The 19,331-nt window shown below is 34.7% G+C and overlaps 1 protein-coding gene across 3 annotated transcripts; it reads right to left on the bottom strand.

The window, feature by feature from the left end:
- Positions 1 to 632: 632 nt before the first annotated feature.
- On the bottom strand, positions 633 to 18,345 carry LOC129913795 (uncharacterized). Of its 3 annotated transcripts, none has more exons than XM_055992653.1 (17): positions 18,004 to 18,345; positions 17,766 to 17,941; positions 17,520 to 17,678; positions 13,246 to 13,385; positions 12,995 to 13,176; positions 12,545 to 12,936; positions 12,179 to 12,483; positions 11,674 to 12,115; positions 11,565 to 11,615; positions 11,454 to 11,495; positions 8,727 to 8,771; positions 8,549 to 8,661; positions 8,404 to 8,474; positions 4,440 to 8,340; positions 2,131 to 2,405; positions 1,866 to 2,067; positions 633 to 1,781 (listed from the first exon to the last, which is right to left on the bottom strand). In XM_055992653.1, the coding sequence occupies exons 1-17, from the start codon at positions 18,199 to 18,201 to the stop codon at positions 1,462 to 1,464; spliced, it is 7,014 nt and encodes a 2,337-aa protein (XP_055848628.1). In that variant the 5' UTR covers positions 18,202 to 18,345; the 3' UTR covers positions 633 to 1,461. The 3 variants fall into 3 exon arrangements, with proteins under 3 accessions (XP_055848628.1, XP_055848630.1, XP_055848629.1); XM_055992655.1 differs by having other exon boundaries at positions 633 to 1,730; XM_055992654.1 differs by lacking the exon at positions 11,454 to 11,495.
- Between the last annotated feature and the right edge of the window lie 986 nt (positions 18,346 to 19,331).

The raw sequence follows: 19,331 nt of genomic DNA, 5'->3' as shown, positions 1-19,331 counted from the left end.
AGTACGGAAATTTTCTCTGACATAATACTTTCTTTTTAGATTTTCTTAGTCGAAAAAAAAACTCAAAAAAAAAAAAATAACTTTAAAACGTGGTATCTGTATGCCTTGACAGGAACTTGATAAACAACCCATGTTTAACTGTTTCTTTAGAATTTGGACACTACCTTAAATATAACTCGCAACTGGAATAACGATAAGGGTAGGTCCTCCTATGGCGGTATATTCTACTTATTGTTAAAGGAAATGAATTAAATTAAATTAAAACGAAAATATTTAATAAATTAATTTTAACTTACTTATTGGGTTCTTGTTTCATTTTGAATATTCTGTATAATTTTTGTACAGGGAACCAGTTCAGGAAATAAGTCTTCTTTAAAATAATGTATATTATTCGGAATGATACTGTTTTTCTTGAGACATTGCAAATACTTCACCCGTTTTGTCCATGTTTTTTTTTTTATTCAGTATGATATCTGATATTCTTGACCATATTCAATACTTTTATGAGATAATTAAAATTTCGATCAAAACTGTGCATTAATGTTAATATAGGTTGAGCTTTGCTTGGCAAGAGAATTTATTGGAGTAAACAAAACAAGCTTTTATATGCTGGATCCGAGGATAGGTCTCAATTCGGAGGTATTCAATTTGTCTGTATTTTTTTTTTTTTTTTTATGTTTGTTACCGCATAACTTTGGACAGAGTGAATCAATTTTGATAATTGTATTGGAAAGCTAGTGGCTGCAATGTGGTCCCATTTCAATTTCGTTCAGTTTAAGCCATAGGAACTATTAGAAAACAAATAAAACCCCGTTTTGAATCATGGAAGTCGGTTTTGTTTTTTTGATAAAAATGATTATGTGTTAACCCATTGCATTCATTTTATGCCATGGGTTAAATTGATCAACATTCGTCAATTCCTCCAACAACTTCGAACCCTAATAGAACTTAAATAAAAAAAGAAAAAAACTTAAATTTGCTCTTAAAACTTTACATCACATTTATTAATATTTGCAAAAAGAAACATTTTTGTTTTTTCGCTTTTTTTTTTGTTTGTTTGTATTATTTTTGTTAATGTTTGTTTTTTTTTAATTTTATAGAAAAGAAAAGAAATTAATCTTTCTTTTTTATTTTATAAATACTTTTAACGAAGTAAACTGCTTCAAAATCAAAGTCCGAGAAAAATATCGTCGTTCCCCCGTTCAAGCGGTCCTCTCATACAATTCTTAAATTGTTGTCTTCTCAATTTTTTGTGTTGTTGATAAAGATCGATGTAGAATTTTTACAAATAATATTTATATAATATGTACTGTGAATCAATAATAGTAGTAATTCGAGCGCCATTAAGTCTCGTCTCGTATCCAATAATATAGTTTATCCACGAAGGGATGAGGAGGAAAGTAGAGGGTTTTTGTCAAGTAGCAGAGAGAAGAAAAAAAAAAAACAATAAAACAAGCCATATTACCACCAACCATTGGGGCTGGTTCCAGCATTCAAGTTGCCATTAACAGATGGACACTGATCGTCGGTTAGCTTTAGAGCTGCCAAATTCTGCACAAAACCATCCAATGCCAATGTAGGATCATCCAAGTATGGCGACGAACGTGAGCTATTGCCACTGCGACTGGCCTTCATGAATAGATCGTTGATATTGATGTTTACTTTCTGCTTCTCTTTTGGTGGCTCGAAATCATAGCTGAAACGCTTGAAAGACTCCACATCACGATCACCTGAATCCAAGTCGTTTAGATTAAGCAACGCATTTGGCGTGAACAAGTTTTCTATATAAAAAAAAATGAGGGAGAAGAAGAGACCTTTGTTGGAGATCACTAGGTCTCGCCTCTAGCAAAGAACTACAAACTTACCAGTAAACTCGGCATTTCCGAGATGAGTTGGTGGTGCAAAACCTTTGGTTGGTGAGTATTGGCTGGCATTTGAACAGCTGCTATTGAAGAGATTCGACGACGAACGATTGCCACCATAGACTGGAGTTATCTCGACGCGATGGGCTACCGGTGATGTTGCGTTTCTAGCGAAATTTGAATCATTCACATTATGAATAGAAACCTTTGAAGAAAAAAAAAACGTTAAAACCAACAAAAATTTACGAAATAAACAAAGAATAGTTACTTCATTGTTTAAATTCTGTCCCGGCATCAAGGTCTTAAGGAATGAAGCATCATCGTATCGAATGATTCCAGTATTGGGAATTCCATCCAAATAGTGATTAAATCCAGTTATCGTTGGCGGCGGTGAGTCCTCGCAATTATGATGCAAAGGACAGTCACTATTTTCAAACAAACTTCCGCTACTAGATAGCTGCTGGCTTCCACCTGAACTCGATGAGAAGACATCGTAACCATTGTAATAGTTGGATTGCAGGGAAGATCCAATATATCCGCATGCTATTGAGAATAGAAGAGTTAAACAAAAAATAAGTAGGTGAAACTATTTTTAAAAACTAAAATGTTCAATTATTTACTTTAAAAATCATAGCAGAATGGCCATGACCACCTTAACACATTCGTTGCGTTCTATAGATCACACAATTCAGATAAGAAACGTGGTTGTCCAAAAGTAAGTTTTAAGAATTCTTCCGAACGAACAAAAAGGTCAAAACCCAAGGCTAGAGAAATTAATTACCTAAGCTTCAAAACTCCTAAAAAAATAACTGTAAGATCCAATTCGCAGTCGCAGGAGAAAAGTTTTATGACGGGAGAAGATGCCTTGGCTGCCTTAACTGCAGAGAAACTATCACGACATAAATATTATATTATTGGAATGAGTGCCCCAAAAAAATTTTTGTAATACAAAATTGCATAGAAAATCACAGTTCACAGCCACATTTGCAGAAGTCAATTTTCAATCTCAAAAAGACTAATTTCAATGTTGGAATGTGTTCTTGAAACACTTCATATAAAAGTGGGGCTTCGATGGCAGCTCGGGACATTATAAACAAGCTTTTACTATCTATAAGCAGACGATTCTTTTGTTTCTATAACTGATTCAATCCACATTCAATTTATAAGTGGTGCGCAAGTGGCAAATTCCACTAATTTCTGTAGGCATTTAAAACTGAAGGTTCCAAAGATGAAAAAGATAAGTGCAGTTGACATAAAATGTATCTTAAGAAAAAATAGATTTTTATTTTGTTTGTGGGCGTGGTAAGGGGGTCAGCTTTAAAACATCTTTGGCTTTGAAGTCATCGTTGAAAATTTGAACTTTCTAGATTTAGTGGTTAATTTTTTACCAAGTTTTAAGGCATTCTGCCCCAGTGTGCGACGCCTTGGTCAAGACCAATTCGGGAGAATGAATGCTTCCCAAGACAGTCCTAAGGTCCACTAAATAAATCATGTTTAACTCCATAACAGCCCAAAACTGTCGATGATCTCTATTGCAGATGTCCAAAAAGTTTTATATTCACTTTTGCTAGTTGCCATACATAAAGACATTGCGGTTAATTGAAAAACGGATGAACATACAAGAATTGGAACCTCAAGATTGCATACGGCTGAGCTGCTGTTTCGAAATTCAATGGAACCACTCAAGTGCCCACGTTCAAAACTTATAGACTAAAGGATCTCGCTACCCGCAAACAAATGAGGAACACCTTTCTCATCAGCTTAGAGCTCGACTGCATCGAGAACCATTGCAGTGCTGTTAAAAATGTTTTAATATCGGGTGCTCAAAGAATAGTTCGTCACGGAATCTTTCCGCGAAGAGTGGAAAAAGGGAATTATCGTCAAGCTTCCAAAAAAGCAATACCTGACGAAGTGCGAAAAATAATAGCAAAAGAAGAACCGGTCAGGAATACATTGAGTTTATTATATGGCAGTTAATTGGACACACCCAAGAAATGACAAGAAAACAGGAGAGTCATAGAAGAGCTGAAAATGTACCCCATAAGGCACAGGTGTAGTTGAGGCCCTATGTCTTCTAAGGAATTACATACGGACGAAATAGGTCAAAGGATTTATAATTAAGTAAATATAACAGGAAAGATAGATTTTTTCGTGGAAAGTGATACAGAAAGGCTGATTTTTTCAGATCTGAAAAAAGAACGTAGGAAAAGCTTAAGTTCTGGTTTTCGTGAAACCATCGCCATCAATTTGAAAAAAAAAAAACCTGAATAAGTTTTCCTTATCTTCAAAATTAGAAGTTTAAGCATAAAAGTTGTGAGATGAAAGTTTTAGGAAATGTATTATTTTACAAACATTTTTTTTTTTTTGAGGTATTTTTCTGAACCCTTTAAAAAGTTATGTAATTTTTATCATCATAAAAGTTTAAGTTAATTCTTTATCGCAGTCTCATTTTAATTAATTTGCCTTTTTCAATTAATTAATTAATTTTTTTTAATACCATGTTTTTAATTTAGTTTAATTTTTGTTCTTATCAAAATATAAGTATGACTATCAATTTATCTATTTTTTAAGACTCACCATTATCCTGACTTCCAACTGATGGTGCACTATCTTGAGCTGCAGCAGCATAATTTTGCCACTGTGAGTCCTTTGATCGCTGCTTCAATTGTTGGGCAGTTTTTATTTCACTGCCAATGGCCGAAATACACTTACCACCACCACCACCACCACTAGCATTGCCTCTCAATGACCCATCATTGTTGAGATCACATCCATATCCATTGCTTTGAATGGCAAATGGATCGTCAGGAATTGGCTGACTGCTTGATCGAACACTTCCACCAGTAGTGTTACTATTGTTATTGTTCGAAAAATACGAGAAAGAACTTGCCAAGTTCGGATTACCTAAACTACTGGTTGCAGGAGGTGCAGGAGCTACATTCTCCTGTGGCGGTGTATAGTAGTTTCCAGTAAACTGACGATAATTTGCCACTGGCATGCCATTAGCAACGGCAGCTTGCAAAGCTGGATTACGAATCGTAAACATTCCATTTTCATTTTTGATTATGGAAGCCGGTTGATCCATTGGCAATGGAGCAATTGGTACACGGCTGGGAATCGGCATTACTGAAGGACTACTCTGCGGCATCATATTGCCAAACATAGGATTACGTAATGTAACCATTTTTGGTTGAGCAGAAGATGATGATGATGAACCATCAGTTCTGGACTGTTGTCCACTGGCTGATGCTTTAAAAGTGTCTGATGATTTTTTCTTATTTCGACGTTTTCGATTTTTGGATACTTTAGATGCATCATTCAGAGGCATACCTTGTTGATGCTGTTGTTGATGGGGCTTCTGTTGCTTAGCTCCCATTGCTTCAACCATAATAACCCCACTTTGATCAGAGGCTCCAAAATTCGATATATTCGGGAAGAATCCCGGAGTAATAATTGTAGGCTGTGATGCATGCATATTGGAAACTGGAGCTTGAGATGATAAAGGCTTTGAAAGTCTCTTTATCGACTCTGATTTGGCACGTAGCTGCTCACTCTTACTCGGATCAACCTTGGTAAGGGTTATACCAGGCGGCAGAGATAAATTCTCCACTTGAACACCACGATTCAATTGGTCCATGATACTGACATTTGAGGCAAGTTGTTGCTGTGAGAACAAATGATGCTGCTGCTGCCTGTCATGGTGTTGCTGCTGCTGCTGTTGTTGCTGTTCTTGTGGCGGCAATTGTGGATAATTATTCGAGGTCAAACGAAGATTCTGCATTGCTTGATTGAGCGAATTGCCTGATTCCATCATTCTACCACCAGCACTTGGCCCAGCAGAATGTATCACAGATTGATTTCGTCTTGATTTGGATGAGCCAACTTGGTTATTATGTCCAGCAACTGATGTTGGGGGTTGTGGTACAGCAGATGAGGAGGCATAGTTGTTGTTACCAGGCTGAGATTTATTTTTCGATTTTCGAGATCGTTTGGGCTTTTCTGTAGTCGGCATTTGTTCACGTTGTGATGGTTTTTGTTGTTGTTGTTGTGCTGATGTTGATGATGGTTGGGGAGGAGCTGACGAATATTGTTGTGATTGAGTGGACAGTCTTCGATTTGATGTAACTGTTAATGGAGCATTATTGGGCTTTGAGTTACGATTCCTATCGTTGTTGTTAATATTGGAGGAGCGTTCTTGCCCTGAGGAGGAGGAAGCTACTGGAATTGACTTATTCATGCGATTATTTCTATCCCTATTCTCACCTCGTCTTGAATTCGTGTTATTGTTGTTATTGGAGGACGAGGATGAGGAGGAAACTTGTTTTTGATTCTTGGCTGGCTTTTCCACTGATACAATCTGTTGTGGAACAGGTTGTTGTTGTTGTTGCTTGACAGATTTTGCCTTTGATTCAATGGTTGATTTTTTTGGAATGTTAGTTGCATTGGCAGTGGTTACTGGCTCAGAAGTAGTTTTAACTTTTGGTGGTGTTGGAACAGGAATTGGTGTTGTTTCTTTTTTAACTTCAATTTCTTCCTCCACTTCAGCATCTGAATCTGCTGAATCAGATGATACGAAATCATCTAAATGCAACATTTTAAATTGATTGTTATCAAATTGGCCATTGTCAATGAATTTTTGACGTTTTTCTTTGTCCCTGCGTTCGACGGAAGAATTGACTTCGACAACTTCCGGTGGTTTTTCACGAAGTTGAACAATTGGCTTGGGTTTAACTTTTTGACTGCATACAGAATTCTCACGAGTAGTTGCCTGGCTACTGCTGGTTGTAACTGAAGGAGCTGGTGTTGTCTTCTTTGGTTTGCTGGCTGCAACTTTGTCGACTTTATTTTGTTTCTTTTTGTTTGCTTTTTTCAAATTCATTTTTGAAGACTCGGAGGATTTTTTAATTTCCTCTTCGAGCCGTTTTAATTCTTCCTCTTGCCGTTTGAGCTCTTCTTCGCGTTTCAATTCCTCTTCACGTCTCAGTTCTTCTTCACGAGCTAGACGAGCTTGTTCTTCATCTAGTTCGGCTTGTTTTTTCGCTCGTTTTCTCTCCTTTTTAAGTTGGGTCTTTGTTTTTTCAACATTCGACACCGGAGTGATTGGAGGTGATGGAGCCCTTCGGGGTACTGACGACGACGATGATGTTTGCGGCTGTTGCTGACTAGTTTGAACAATTTGTCCATTGACAAAAGTGTACAACAACTTGTCCTTGTCGGGTGAGGAACCTTTGGCTGTGACCGTAACCTGAGGTTCGGGTACATTGGGCAAATTGACCCGACGTATAGTGACGATCCGCTTGGAGGGATCTGACATATCGGTTGGCTGATTAGGGGCATAGCACATTTGAACATTTTGTGAGGCAACCATATTCGGCATGACAAAGGGCGGAAAGTTATTGGCATTCGCATAGGGAATACTGTAGAAGGCACCCCCATTTAGATTATTCTCTTGCTGTGATATAACAGTAGCAGCAGCTGATGGTGCTGCAGGTGGCAATGATCCAGATGCCGAAATAGAGGAGTTGCTTGTGGGCTGTGCACCATTCAATGGTTTCTGCTGGGGTGAATTATTGGCAGTTATAATTTCCTTAGCGATCATTTGGAGTTTTTCGATTTGTTGCTCTTTGGTTGGCAGATAGGAAAATTTAAACTCAGAATTTGTCTGCTTAACAGTGGCTATTAACTCGAGAATGTTAGTTTCCACATTTGCCTTTGCTCGGTTTAGTTTCTTCACATTTGCTTCATATTCTGAGATTTTCTTTTTGTCTTTCTTTTTGCATGCTTTCATGAATCGCAGTTCATTCTTGGATGTAAACTCTCTTAGATAAATATTATGGAATTGAGCTCGGAGGTCTTGCAATTCGGCTATGCGTTTCATTTCCTCACGGCGTTGTTTTTGTTTTGCCTTCTTGGCAGCTTTCTTCTCATTGACTGGACCTTTAGTTTCATTCGAGCCTTCGATGAAGCTGAGTGTCTCATTGACCCACTTTTTGACACTAACTTCGGGAAGATTTTCAAGAAGAGCAAAAATATCATTTGCACGTTGTCTACCCGATGCTGATGGACTTGATCGTTTTTTAGCAGCAGCAGCAGCTACTGCTGCCGGTGGTGGAGGTGGCGGTGGTGCCGCTTGTGATTCAACAGATAATTGTTGAGCTTCTGCTAATTGTGATTGAACCTGAGGTGTAGGGGGCACCTTTTTCGTCACAGTTTGTTGTGGTATTTGTTTATGGGGTTGGTGGGTAATTCGCTTGCATAAAGTACTGAGACACTCCAAGCTATCGTCGTCTTCGTCGATTTTGGAGTCAGCTAAACTGGGTTCCTCCAGTTCGGGTGGGGTAAGTGTTTTTGAGCAATGAGGCTGCTGATGTGGCGGCCTTAAAATTGGTGCTTTTACATTCTTACGTGCATTTACTAATTGAGAAAGTTTTTTGCGCAGTCTATCCCGAGTTTCATTCATACGGGCATGATTGCATTCCTTTTGGAAAGAATTAAAGAAAGTAAAAACAAGTGGAGGTGAGATTTTTCAACGTTAACAAACCTTTTTGATGCGTTTTTTATTCGAATGATTCTCCTTGCAATGGTCAGACATGTCAGCATGATCGAAGCAGCCTATACAAAAAGGAAGGGAGAGCTCTTGTTTTAATTCTGAATAAGAGCAAAAGCAATTATTTTTAATATTTTACATTTTTTCGTTTTATCTTTGCCACATTTTTTAGGAGGAAGCGATTCAGTTGGAGTAACAGGTTCCGGTGGTTCTGATTCAGGAGTTCGAACTTCTTCGGTGTTATGGGCTAATCTGAAAAAAATATTCTCAATATTATTCCAGGAACGATTGGCATAAGTAAATTTTAAGGTACTTACTTGCTACTGTCTCTTCTTAAGTATTGTGCTACGTTATGTTTTATTCTAAAATTAAATCAAATGTTTAAAATTAGTAAATGATAAGTAATTTGCATATTATGGTCGATGAGTAGATTCAGTGTACACTGTTGCACAAAATAGAGTATAACGAAAATTTAAATAGAAATTTTTCTAGCTTGGCCCAACTGTAACCTTGCCATCAGTGCAGAAATTAGACCTAGGATAACCCTGCCTTTCGATTTTTTATAAGGTTGAAATACCATTTGAGGAATTAGACCCCAGCACGAAGAACTAACAAGATAATGTAGAAAATAGGTAATATTTTTTACATGACCATCAAGTCATCAACCAAATTAATCACGTCGCGAATGACGCCAGGCATTCATCCAGCAGAATAGACTATACTGGAAGTCCGAACGTTCCGGGGAGTCAAAATGGACTCGGATCTCCATTTCGTTGTTGCTAAACTTCGTATACGGATATCTTTGGCAAGAACGAATATTGAGTAAAGTTTGACCTCAAAAAATTTCAAGCGCAGTATACCACCAGAACTCTTGCTGATCGCGTCTCTTGTTATCTCTCAGAAAACGCACTACCAGGACCAAAGGTAGAAGAACAATGGAAATACAGTCAGGGAGCCATCATAAATACCGCAAAAATGTGCTGAGACACCTGGTTCAGTCCAAAATAGAAGCCTGCCATGATGAAAACTGCACTATAGTATGAGATACGCAGACGGTTCTGAGGATATGGAAAGACCACTTTTCCAAACTGCTAAACAGCGAAGATGTCCAAAAATCCGCTTTAGGGCAGAAAAACCCATTTTCATTGGTAGATGACAGCCAAAATATCTTTCTAAACGACCTACAAGAAAACTCAAATCGCATAAATCTGTCGGTGCGGATAGCTTAATGACCGAACTATTAAAAGCAGATGGAGATGATCTGTCGGCCATATTGTATGTTCTCCTTCACACTCCCACAGATCTTAGAAAAAACACATGAATACCAAATCGATACACATCATCTCTTTGTCGATTTTAAAGAAGCCTATGATAGCGTTAAAGAACCTTGTCACGTCTCGGCATTCCTGCTAAACTCATTTTACTGTCCAGGATAAGCATGGAGAATTCTCGCTGTTCCATCAAAACCGGTCAGAACATAAACCAAATGATTGAAACAATTGTGCGCATATGAAGAGTCAACACCAGTAGCACAATATTTAAAAGTCCGTTCAATTCCTGCCTTATGCGAATGACATTGATATTATCGGAAGAATGAGGCGAACTGTCAGTGGAGCGTTTGCTGGTATTTAAAGGGAAGTGGCGAAAATGGGTTTGATTGTGAATGAGACGACAACGAGGTATATGTACTGTCATCGAGAAAAGAGGGACAAGACCGTCCCTCCAGATATAATTTTGAAATAGTTAGACTTTGTATTTTTGACATCCACCATAAATTCGCAAAAATCAACTTGGAGGCACCTAGTGACGGCAAGTTTTTCTACTATTCTTTAATTCGGATAATGGTCTTTCCGGACTTGACTTTCTGAACTAATGCGAGTTTTGGACTATAGTTTAGCATTCTTCGCAAATTCATCCTCCTACTGAAATCGACATTCTATAAGGCCTCATAGTTTAAAAAGCATATGGTCCAATCGTAATCAATTGATGAACTTCATTGAAAAAAGTATCAGAAATCCATAGACATTATTATCTAAAGACGTTAGTTGCATACACTTCTAAAAGGTACCGATTATATTGAAAACCAAGCATTGTATCCACCCACATATGCAGAGAATCACATTGCGCAGAACAGTCGAAAAAGAATCTACACAATTGGGAAAGAATTGGAGAGAGCGGAAATATATAATCAACCCTATTCGATGTGAAAACTCTCGGGGAATTCTATTCAAAGTAATGAAAACATTCTTCTCAGAATATAGTTCCATTTTTGCTCTAGTTTTGTTCTCTTTTCGTTTATAATGATGAAAAAACCAAAATGGACCAAATTTGTTTGAAACTTTTTGATTGGGAGCTTTTCCTCCAACACAATTCCTCGGGAGTTTTCATTCGCAATACCTACACTTGTAAATGTAAGAATTTAAGTAAAATAACTGCCTAGTAATATGCTATCTTTTATCTGTAACAGAATTGTTTTTTAAAAGGTAGCCAACAAAACTCACTAACTTCCAAAAATCGACACAGTATCTGGGTTAATAGAATCGATAAGTTGTTTGATGTTTAAGATGCGGTTTTTATCAAAATAGGCAAGATATCTTTTGGAGAAGATACAAGAACATCTAAGTGTATTAATCGACACCAGAGGGTACAAGAAACAGAGAAAGATCTCACATCGAATTCACGGATCAGGTTTGCGGGTAATTTGCAACGACTTGTGGTATAATAAATAGGAAACGATTGACTAGGAGATGCCATTGAGTGCAGTCTCAAAGAAATCAGGGATGTGGCAACATTTTAGGAAGTTAGTTTTGTCATATCCCAAAACACCTTTACAAAAAGAGCTTCATTCAAGTATTAAATTAGAAACCTATGTATATAATATGAAGTCAGTTAACCAGTTTAAACATGCTTCAAATCCATTTTCTGAGCCACTTCACAGAGTTCGCAAGTTTTGAAAAATAATGATTTGAAATTTAAAATAAAAAAAAAAAAATAACAACTTAAGATGCCAAGGAAGGAAACCTAAACATTAGAAAAAAGCTCACCTATCTGGACTGTCCGTCACGCTTGATGCTTCCGATGACGAACTATAGAAACAAAGACATATAAATATTAACCACCTACTCTACATATGTATAGAAACACACAATACTTACTCAAAAGTTCTATTGTTTCTGTCCTTCAAGTCCATTTCAGCTAAAGCCAATCTATAAAGAAAAAATCAAAATGAAGATTCAAAACAAAAAAAAAAAACTTTTATCTTACACAGAGATTTTATCAAGAAACTGAAAAAATTTCCCATCTTGTTCGGCACCTTTAATACGTGACGTCAGCAATTGTATATCATTATTTGCTAACTCAAAATAATCTAAATTTAAATAACTATCATCATCATAGTCTATAAAATAGCACGCAATAACCGAAACAGCAAAAGACCAATAGATTTTAAATACTTCGTCATCCAATTTCGGATCTAAACCAACTTTTGCTGTGACCACTTTTTGATTATAAACCATAATGTTTTTAAGCATAATATTAAGATCTTCGTGTGTCATTAAAAGAGGTTGATAATGATCAATTAGATGCCAGGATAATGCTAGCGCAAGTTCATTATTTAATATCTTTCTGGCCAGCAGACACGAGGGTAATTTACAATTGACACAAAAGTACTTCTCCTCTATCTTTGAATAATGAAACGGTTTTCGATCTTAAAAAAAAATAAAAAATTATTTTTAATAAAATCTAAAAGAAGGAAAATCATTCTATAAACCTCTTAGATGCTTGAAAACCGCCCAAGACAAGTGGTACTCGTACAATTCGTCAGGCTCGTTGAAGACTTCGTCTTTAAGCGATGAAGCATCACTTAAATCTTCTATGCTATTCGTTCGTCGTTTATCTTTAGTCTTGTATGCGAACAGATCGTCGCTGGCACAGACATTTAGAATTTTCGACTCGTATAGTGTTCCATCCTTCTCTGCACGCGAAAGGGTAAGACACTTGACGCATGTTGAATTCGGTGATCTCTTTGGCGGTAGAGGTCCTCCAGCAATTGCACATGTAACACACTTGCAAGATCTTTAAAGACAAATTGATTTTAAACATGATCAAGTTGTTTTTGTAAGTATTGATAACTTACCCAATATGATATTCTAGCATTTCATTACATTCTTTGCATTTGTCATCGCACACCAGTGTGTTTATATGACCGCTAAACGACTCTACGCTAGATTTCGCAACAAATGCCAGCATACTTTGCCAAACTAGCTGACGATTTTCATTCGTTGCCCATTCGGAAATATCAATACATTGAGTGCACGTCCCTGTGACATCATTTCGAATTACATCGAATAAATTGTGTATTGTTTTCAAACGTATTCGACGATTTCGTTCTTCATCAGATAAATTATATAAATTCAAAGCTACCCATGTTTCTTTCCAAGTTCGATCGATTTGAATCATTTCATCATCGAATTGAATGTACTTTTTGATTAGGGTTGAACGCTTTTTTGTTAATTCATCTTCTTTAAGCTATTATTAAGCAATTATTAAAATTAAATTTTTAAATATTTAAGAGAAATGATCTTACTGTTATAATACATGCCAACATAGTATCAGTTACATTTAAATAAACATACTGTTGATACATTCGTTTATTTAACATTGTCCATGTTAAACAAAACTTGTTAAGATGATGATTTTCAAAGGCAAAGAGAAACCTTGATATGCTTTCCGAAACCGAACAGAGTTCTTCGTAACCATCAAGGACATCTATTAACAGAAAAAGAAATTGTAATTAAAAAAATTATACATTTATGAAGATGATAAAGACAAACTAACAGGAGAGCATATCTTCGGCTGGTATCTTTTTGTCTTGAATTTTTGCTATTTCAGCAAAACCTTCCCAATAAGCTTTGACAACGCATTCAATTTGGAAATTCATTAATTCAAAAAGTTGATGAGGATCATCCACCAGAAGACTGAAACAAAGTAAAAGAAAAAAAAATTAGATAAAGTTTGATAGGTAAAATGTTTTCCAAATAGTTTGAAAAATTAATTCTCGATTTTCAAAATTTCACCTGCTATTAGGAATACTCTCAAAATGTTGCAAAAGTATTTTGAACATTTGTTTTTTGTGCATTATGAACAGAAGTTATATTTAATGAAAGAGAAAATTTAATACTGATAAATTGAAAAATGATTTAAGCGTATTTTTAATTGTTGGATCGGTTGAAATCAAAAGCAACACTTGTTGAAGAAAAGTAAGAGGGATTTTAATGGTTTTATGAATGAATTTTCAGTCAGGCAAAAATGCAGTGAAGTTCTCTTTAAAATAATGGTATACTGATTAAATTTTGTTCTGCTATTAAGTTCATCATATGAATTAAAAAAGTACATTGCGCATGGTGTCAAATTGAAAGAAAGAGGTAAAAGAAACCGAAAAAAGCTTTTTCCGTAGTCCCTTTGTGTTGCCAAAAAAAAATATAGAAAAACTTCTCGAAAATAGATGTCATTAAACTGTAAACATATATTTTTTAACTGAAATTTTATTTTGGTATCTACCTATCTTTTTTTTTAATTATTGTGAACTGGAAAAACTTAGTAATTTAAGTTTTTATCTCCAAGATCCAAATTAGAAGCAAAAACATAGCAAAGCAAACTGGCCCATTTTGTGCTGGACCTAATTTTCACAAAATTGGCATTTCAAATTATGTACATTGATAGTAAGGAGAAGGAAAGACAACTAGAGCTTTTTAATTTAGGTTACAAAATGTCAAGGAAACTACATGCTAGAGAAAAAAAATATTTTAATCAAATCCCGTGCGCCATCTACATGTCGATATGTGAAAACTTGTAAAGTAAAACAACCAATTTCCATATACACACATGCCTAAAATTAATGCACACTCTATTTATCTAAGAGCAAAAAAAATATTATTATCTTATATCCCGCGTTGAATGCCCAAAGACACTTGATGCACAAGAATTGGTGGTTTATTCTGATGTACGATAAAGCTTGTGCTTAACAACATTCAATACCGACCTTAAGCCCGCTTCGAATTTAAGAAATTAAATTTTAAGTCGAAACAGTATGAACCAATATAAGTATTGGGCCGGTCTGGCGATTCACCGGGCATGAATTCCATAGAAAAGCTCTGTTATACGTTATTTTTTATGAAAATTTATAAATTTTTTAACTTTTTTTTTAATCATTTCAAATGATACTTACTTTCTCGAAAATGACTACATTGATGTTTTAACACTCAAATTTATTTTAATGGTCTGGTTTTACTCAAAATATTTAGAGAGCAAAAACATGGTATTGCAATTTTTCGCAAAAATTGGTTTTATTCAAAATCTTAAAGGATAACTTTCAGAACCTTTTCCATTTCAACCTTACCTTACTGGTTCGTAATATTTAATATTCTTTTCTATATCAACCATTATTTGACTGATATAAAGGGTGTGATTTTATGAGAAAATCTATATATGTTCTATGTCAGGGGAATAACTTCAGTTTGTTTCTTATAATTATTTCATGTAAGATGCATTTAAAAGACCTTAAGTCGATTTATATTTTTTTTATCTATCAACTTTAAAGGCTGGGCCCCTGTTCTGTTAACTGGCGATTAACATTTTTCAACGTCTCTAATATCCATTTTCTTGCATAAATAAAGCAAAATTTCTTTCAATTTCAGAATTGATGAATTAAGAAATAATTATGATTTTGATTCAAATTTATTTTATTTTGATGAAATAAAATGGATTTTAAAGTCATTCAAATAATGTATCGACAGTGATAAAAATAACAGAACATGGGCATTTGAGTTATATCTAATTCAAGGGGACCAACTTGATCATTAGACCCTTTTTAGTGCATCTATGTCGCTTTATTTTCAAGCTAGGATTAAACAAGCAACCTAGCGATTGAAAGGCCAACGCACTACGAATCACGGCATCGCTGCCACTTGTAAAGTTCTAACACCTAACAAGTTTCCTAATTTATCTACTTAACTTGAACCGACACATCGCACATTGAGAACAAGAGTGGCGACATGTTTGTTGTTGTTTATTCGTTTTTTTCGTTGTTCATACAACGAGATAAGTGGAAAGAAGTTCATGATAGTCAAGGGGTCATATGCACAGAATGAGCTTAAGCTCTATCTCAGTTTTCTATTTTATTTTCTTGACAAATGTAGATCTCAAGAAAATATACTGAAAAGTAAGATAACAGCTTAAGCTCATTTTTATTGCATACGACCCAAGGTTTTAGGTGTTCCATACAAAATCAGTTTACAAAAAAGATCCGTCTACCTACTAAGCCGGGAAAGCCATTGGACGTTCCTAAAGATTTCTATTTGAGTCTTTCACCCCGATTGGAAACTAGGAGACTTATTTGAAGGAAATTAGTACAAAACTAAACAAGTTTGTAATGAGAATGACGTATTTACTTAAAGATACCTTTATATTTGATTAAATGTTAGTGAGGTTGACCTTAAGCCCATAAAATGTTTAACAGCGAGGAACAGCAACAACAATATAATGCCATCTTAATTGCAACACTTTTAAAATGATCAAATAAAAATTAAGAGTTGGTACTTTCACTTGTCTGATTGCGCAAATAAACAGGTCAAATAACAAATAAAATGCTCTCCAAGAGATCAAGAAAAAACGTATTCCAAGTCTTTCTGTCAGTTACTGGATTTAGGATGTTATAGATTATTAATTTTTGTTTATCATAAAAAAATCAGTCTTGATTTAAAGTAATTACTAATACTATAAATTGCATTATTATTTAAAATTTTTTAAATGAATACTTTAGTTGCAGGTGTGTTTATTTAAACTCATACATTTTTTTGTTAAAAAAAATGATTACAAATTTTTATTTGTTTTTCGTGCATTATTCGTTAATCGTTTTGTTTAGGTTTTCCGTCAAGCTTCGTATAGCTTCGATTAAAAGAAAAATTGGCTGCAGATTTTTGCATGTTTAGATGTTAACGTGTTTCCCTAATTTAGTCTCAAAGACGTTTATTTGAAGTTATGAAAATGTGCCCAGCAAGTGCATTTTAAGCTCGGTTGGATTATTTAGAAAATATTTGATCGATAAGGCTTTATTGTGAGGAGAGTCAACTAGAAGAATTTAAATTAAAAATATGGCGTTTAAGGTTAGAATGTGATTTAATATATAGTTTTGCTTGAAACAATAATCAAATACAATTTTAATGCTTTAAACATCATTTTAGATGGATTTCTAACCATTAAATACAAAAAATAATTTTGTCTCGCTTTTTCATCATTTTACTCCATAGTGCGGCGGTCCCGTTCATGGGACCCTATAAAGTAAATTTAAGGAAGTTTGTTTCATATAAAGAATGCAAGTTCCATTTTAGAGCTTTGAAGTGAATGTAAGAAAAATACATGTAAAAAATTTCATATAAACTTCCATTTGCAATAAATCGAAGATCAAAAACAAAAGAAAACACTAAAACAAGCTTTAAAGCTTCTGTTTTCGGTTATGAAAATAAACAAAAAATAATGAATTGGAATGTTCTTTGTTCGTCTTCAGAAGTAATTTAAAAAAATAAATAAAAACAATCCAAAAGCGTGTATTCTACTATGACTAATGCGCTTCAAGAAAACAAAAAAAAAATTACAAAACAGAATTTTAAAATACAGAATATTGGAGTCCGAATTTTGGCACATATAGAATTTTGACCCCAACCCTAGATCAAGAAATAACGCATTTCAAAGGTTTAAGGAAAATTGTTTGCAGGAATGTAAGATATTTCCAAAGATACCTTGTAATCAATAACCTGGGTCTATTAAAAGCTTTCATTTTCAACAAACCGAAGAAGATCGAAGACAAAAGAAAAAACGTTTTAAAAAAACTTTAAAGTTCCTTTTTCAATCTACATTCGCAAACCTTATAAAAATAAACAAAAATAATGTAGGTATTGGAATGTTCTTTGTTCGTCTTCAGAACTAATTAAAAAAATAATAAACAAAAGAAATCCAAAACCATGTATCCTATGACTAATATGCTTCAAGAAGAAAACAAAACATATTAACAAACAAAATTCAAGCTAAATCCAAGCTTTTTTAGATATACTTACAGCGCACTCAAAAGTACTGAAACCATATTCTCCGTCAACGACAAATCACAAATAAAATTCAAATGCTGAGCCTTGGCGTGATTCATGTCTCCAGTTGTCCGCCAAGGAGATTTATCTCTTTCCAAAAGTTCTTCATATTTCTTTTGTGATAAAGTATTTCTAAATAAAAGAAATGCAAGGATACATTAAAAACATTCCAAAAAACACAAATAAAACATTGGCATTCAAATTAAGCAAAAAACCCACTTAAGTATCGGCTGATAAGCCTTCCTCAACGTTGCCTGCAATATTTCCCACGTACTGCGCGTCTTCATTTGATCATCCATCAATTGCAATATAACTTCTCGATATTCCAAACATTGTTGGCATGTGCAAAATGTATAAAACTCATTTGGACTATGTTTGAGTTTTTTAATAGTTTTCTAAATGAAAATTAAATCATTTTAAAAACAAAAATTAATATCAAAACAATAAAATAACAAACCCTCTTCGAATCAGGACTATTGACAATCACTTCAATTTCTTTCGGTGGCATTGCCGTATCGGCAAAACGCTGCCTCAATTGATCGAGTGAAACAATTTGTTTAATTGGAATTGGTAACTGAATTCGCTTTCCGAATTTTGTTGGTTTTTTCATTGGACTGCCGCCGCCATCGGCGTCAACGGCGGCAGCAGCTTCCATTTCAATATCATCAGCATTTGATGAAGATGCTGATGATGCGGATGAAGATGTCGTTGTTGTTGAAGATGCTGAAGAAATAGCAGCATCTTCAACTCCGACGACGTCAACGTTTGCTAAAGATTCTGATGCAATTGTAGCTTCTGCCGCTGCTGTTAAAGAACAGCTCATGCTGCTGTTAGAAGAGCAATTTGTATCGGCTTTAGCTTCGTCCATTTTGCGAGCAAAAAAAAAATTTGTGTTCTTCTCTGGGACACACACAACACGATGAAGTGTGGTTTGGTGGTTTTCACTACGTCGTCGTGGAGCAGAGCGAGTGTTTTATTCCACTCCACTTTGAACGTATAGAAAAACAATTTATTATTTATTTAATATAGTTTGTATTAATGTAACTTCAAACACTTTCACTCGTAATTATAATTATTTTTTTTTGTAGATAGAATTTTTTTTTTTAATTTATGTGTGAACGTCGTTTCGCAATCCAAACAATTCGGACACATTCAGCAAATAAAAAGTTATTAAGAGTGAAGTTGGAAGCATTTTGTTCGGTTTTTTTTTTTCTTTGTATCAAAAAAAAATTGCATTCAATTTTTTGACATTTACGATGAACCTGTTTCATCCATTTCTTGAGGGGGAAGTTTTTTTTTGTGTTTATATGTCAGAATGGTTTAATTTTTTTCTTTGATGATATTTTTTTAGATTGATGGAAAGTGTTTTTGTTTTAGCACTGACTATAGAGAGTTTATTAATCTTTGTTTAGTTAATAATAATTTGTTTATGTTATTTCACAATATTGGTATTAAATAAAGGGTTGAAAAAATAGACGAATTTGCGCCTAGAAATATACACCACTGATTTGAGATTTGTAAGAGAAACTACTACATCTGCCTACTCTTTTTTTGTAGCTGCATGGGACAGTGCGGATGGATGGATTCAGAGTTAGAAGAATATTTTTAATTGGTGTTGAATGGGTTAGATTGGAACAAAATGGAATTTTGGAGAAAATTTATAGGGTAGTAATTGTTTGTTTTGAAGTGAAACAAAATATGAAAATTGGGAATTGTTTAGGTTGAATCAAATTGAGTACCTATTTCTTTTCTGGAAAAAAAACCGAAATTCCACCGATTTGGTTT

This window comes from Episyrphus balteatus, chromosome 3 (genome assembly GCF_945859705.1).
Source record: "Episyrphus balteatus chromosome 3, idEpiBalt1.1, whole genome shotgun sequence".
In the NCBI taxonomy this organism is placed as follows: Eukaryota; Metazoa; Arthropoda; class Insecta; order Diptera; family Syrphidae; genus Episyrphus; species Episyrphus balteatus.
The sequence above is the reverse complement of the archived record's forward strand: the minus strand, read 5'-3'. Positions and strand labels throughout refer to the sequence as shown.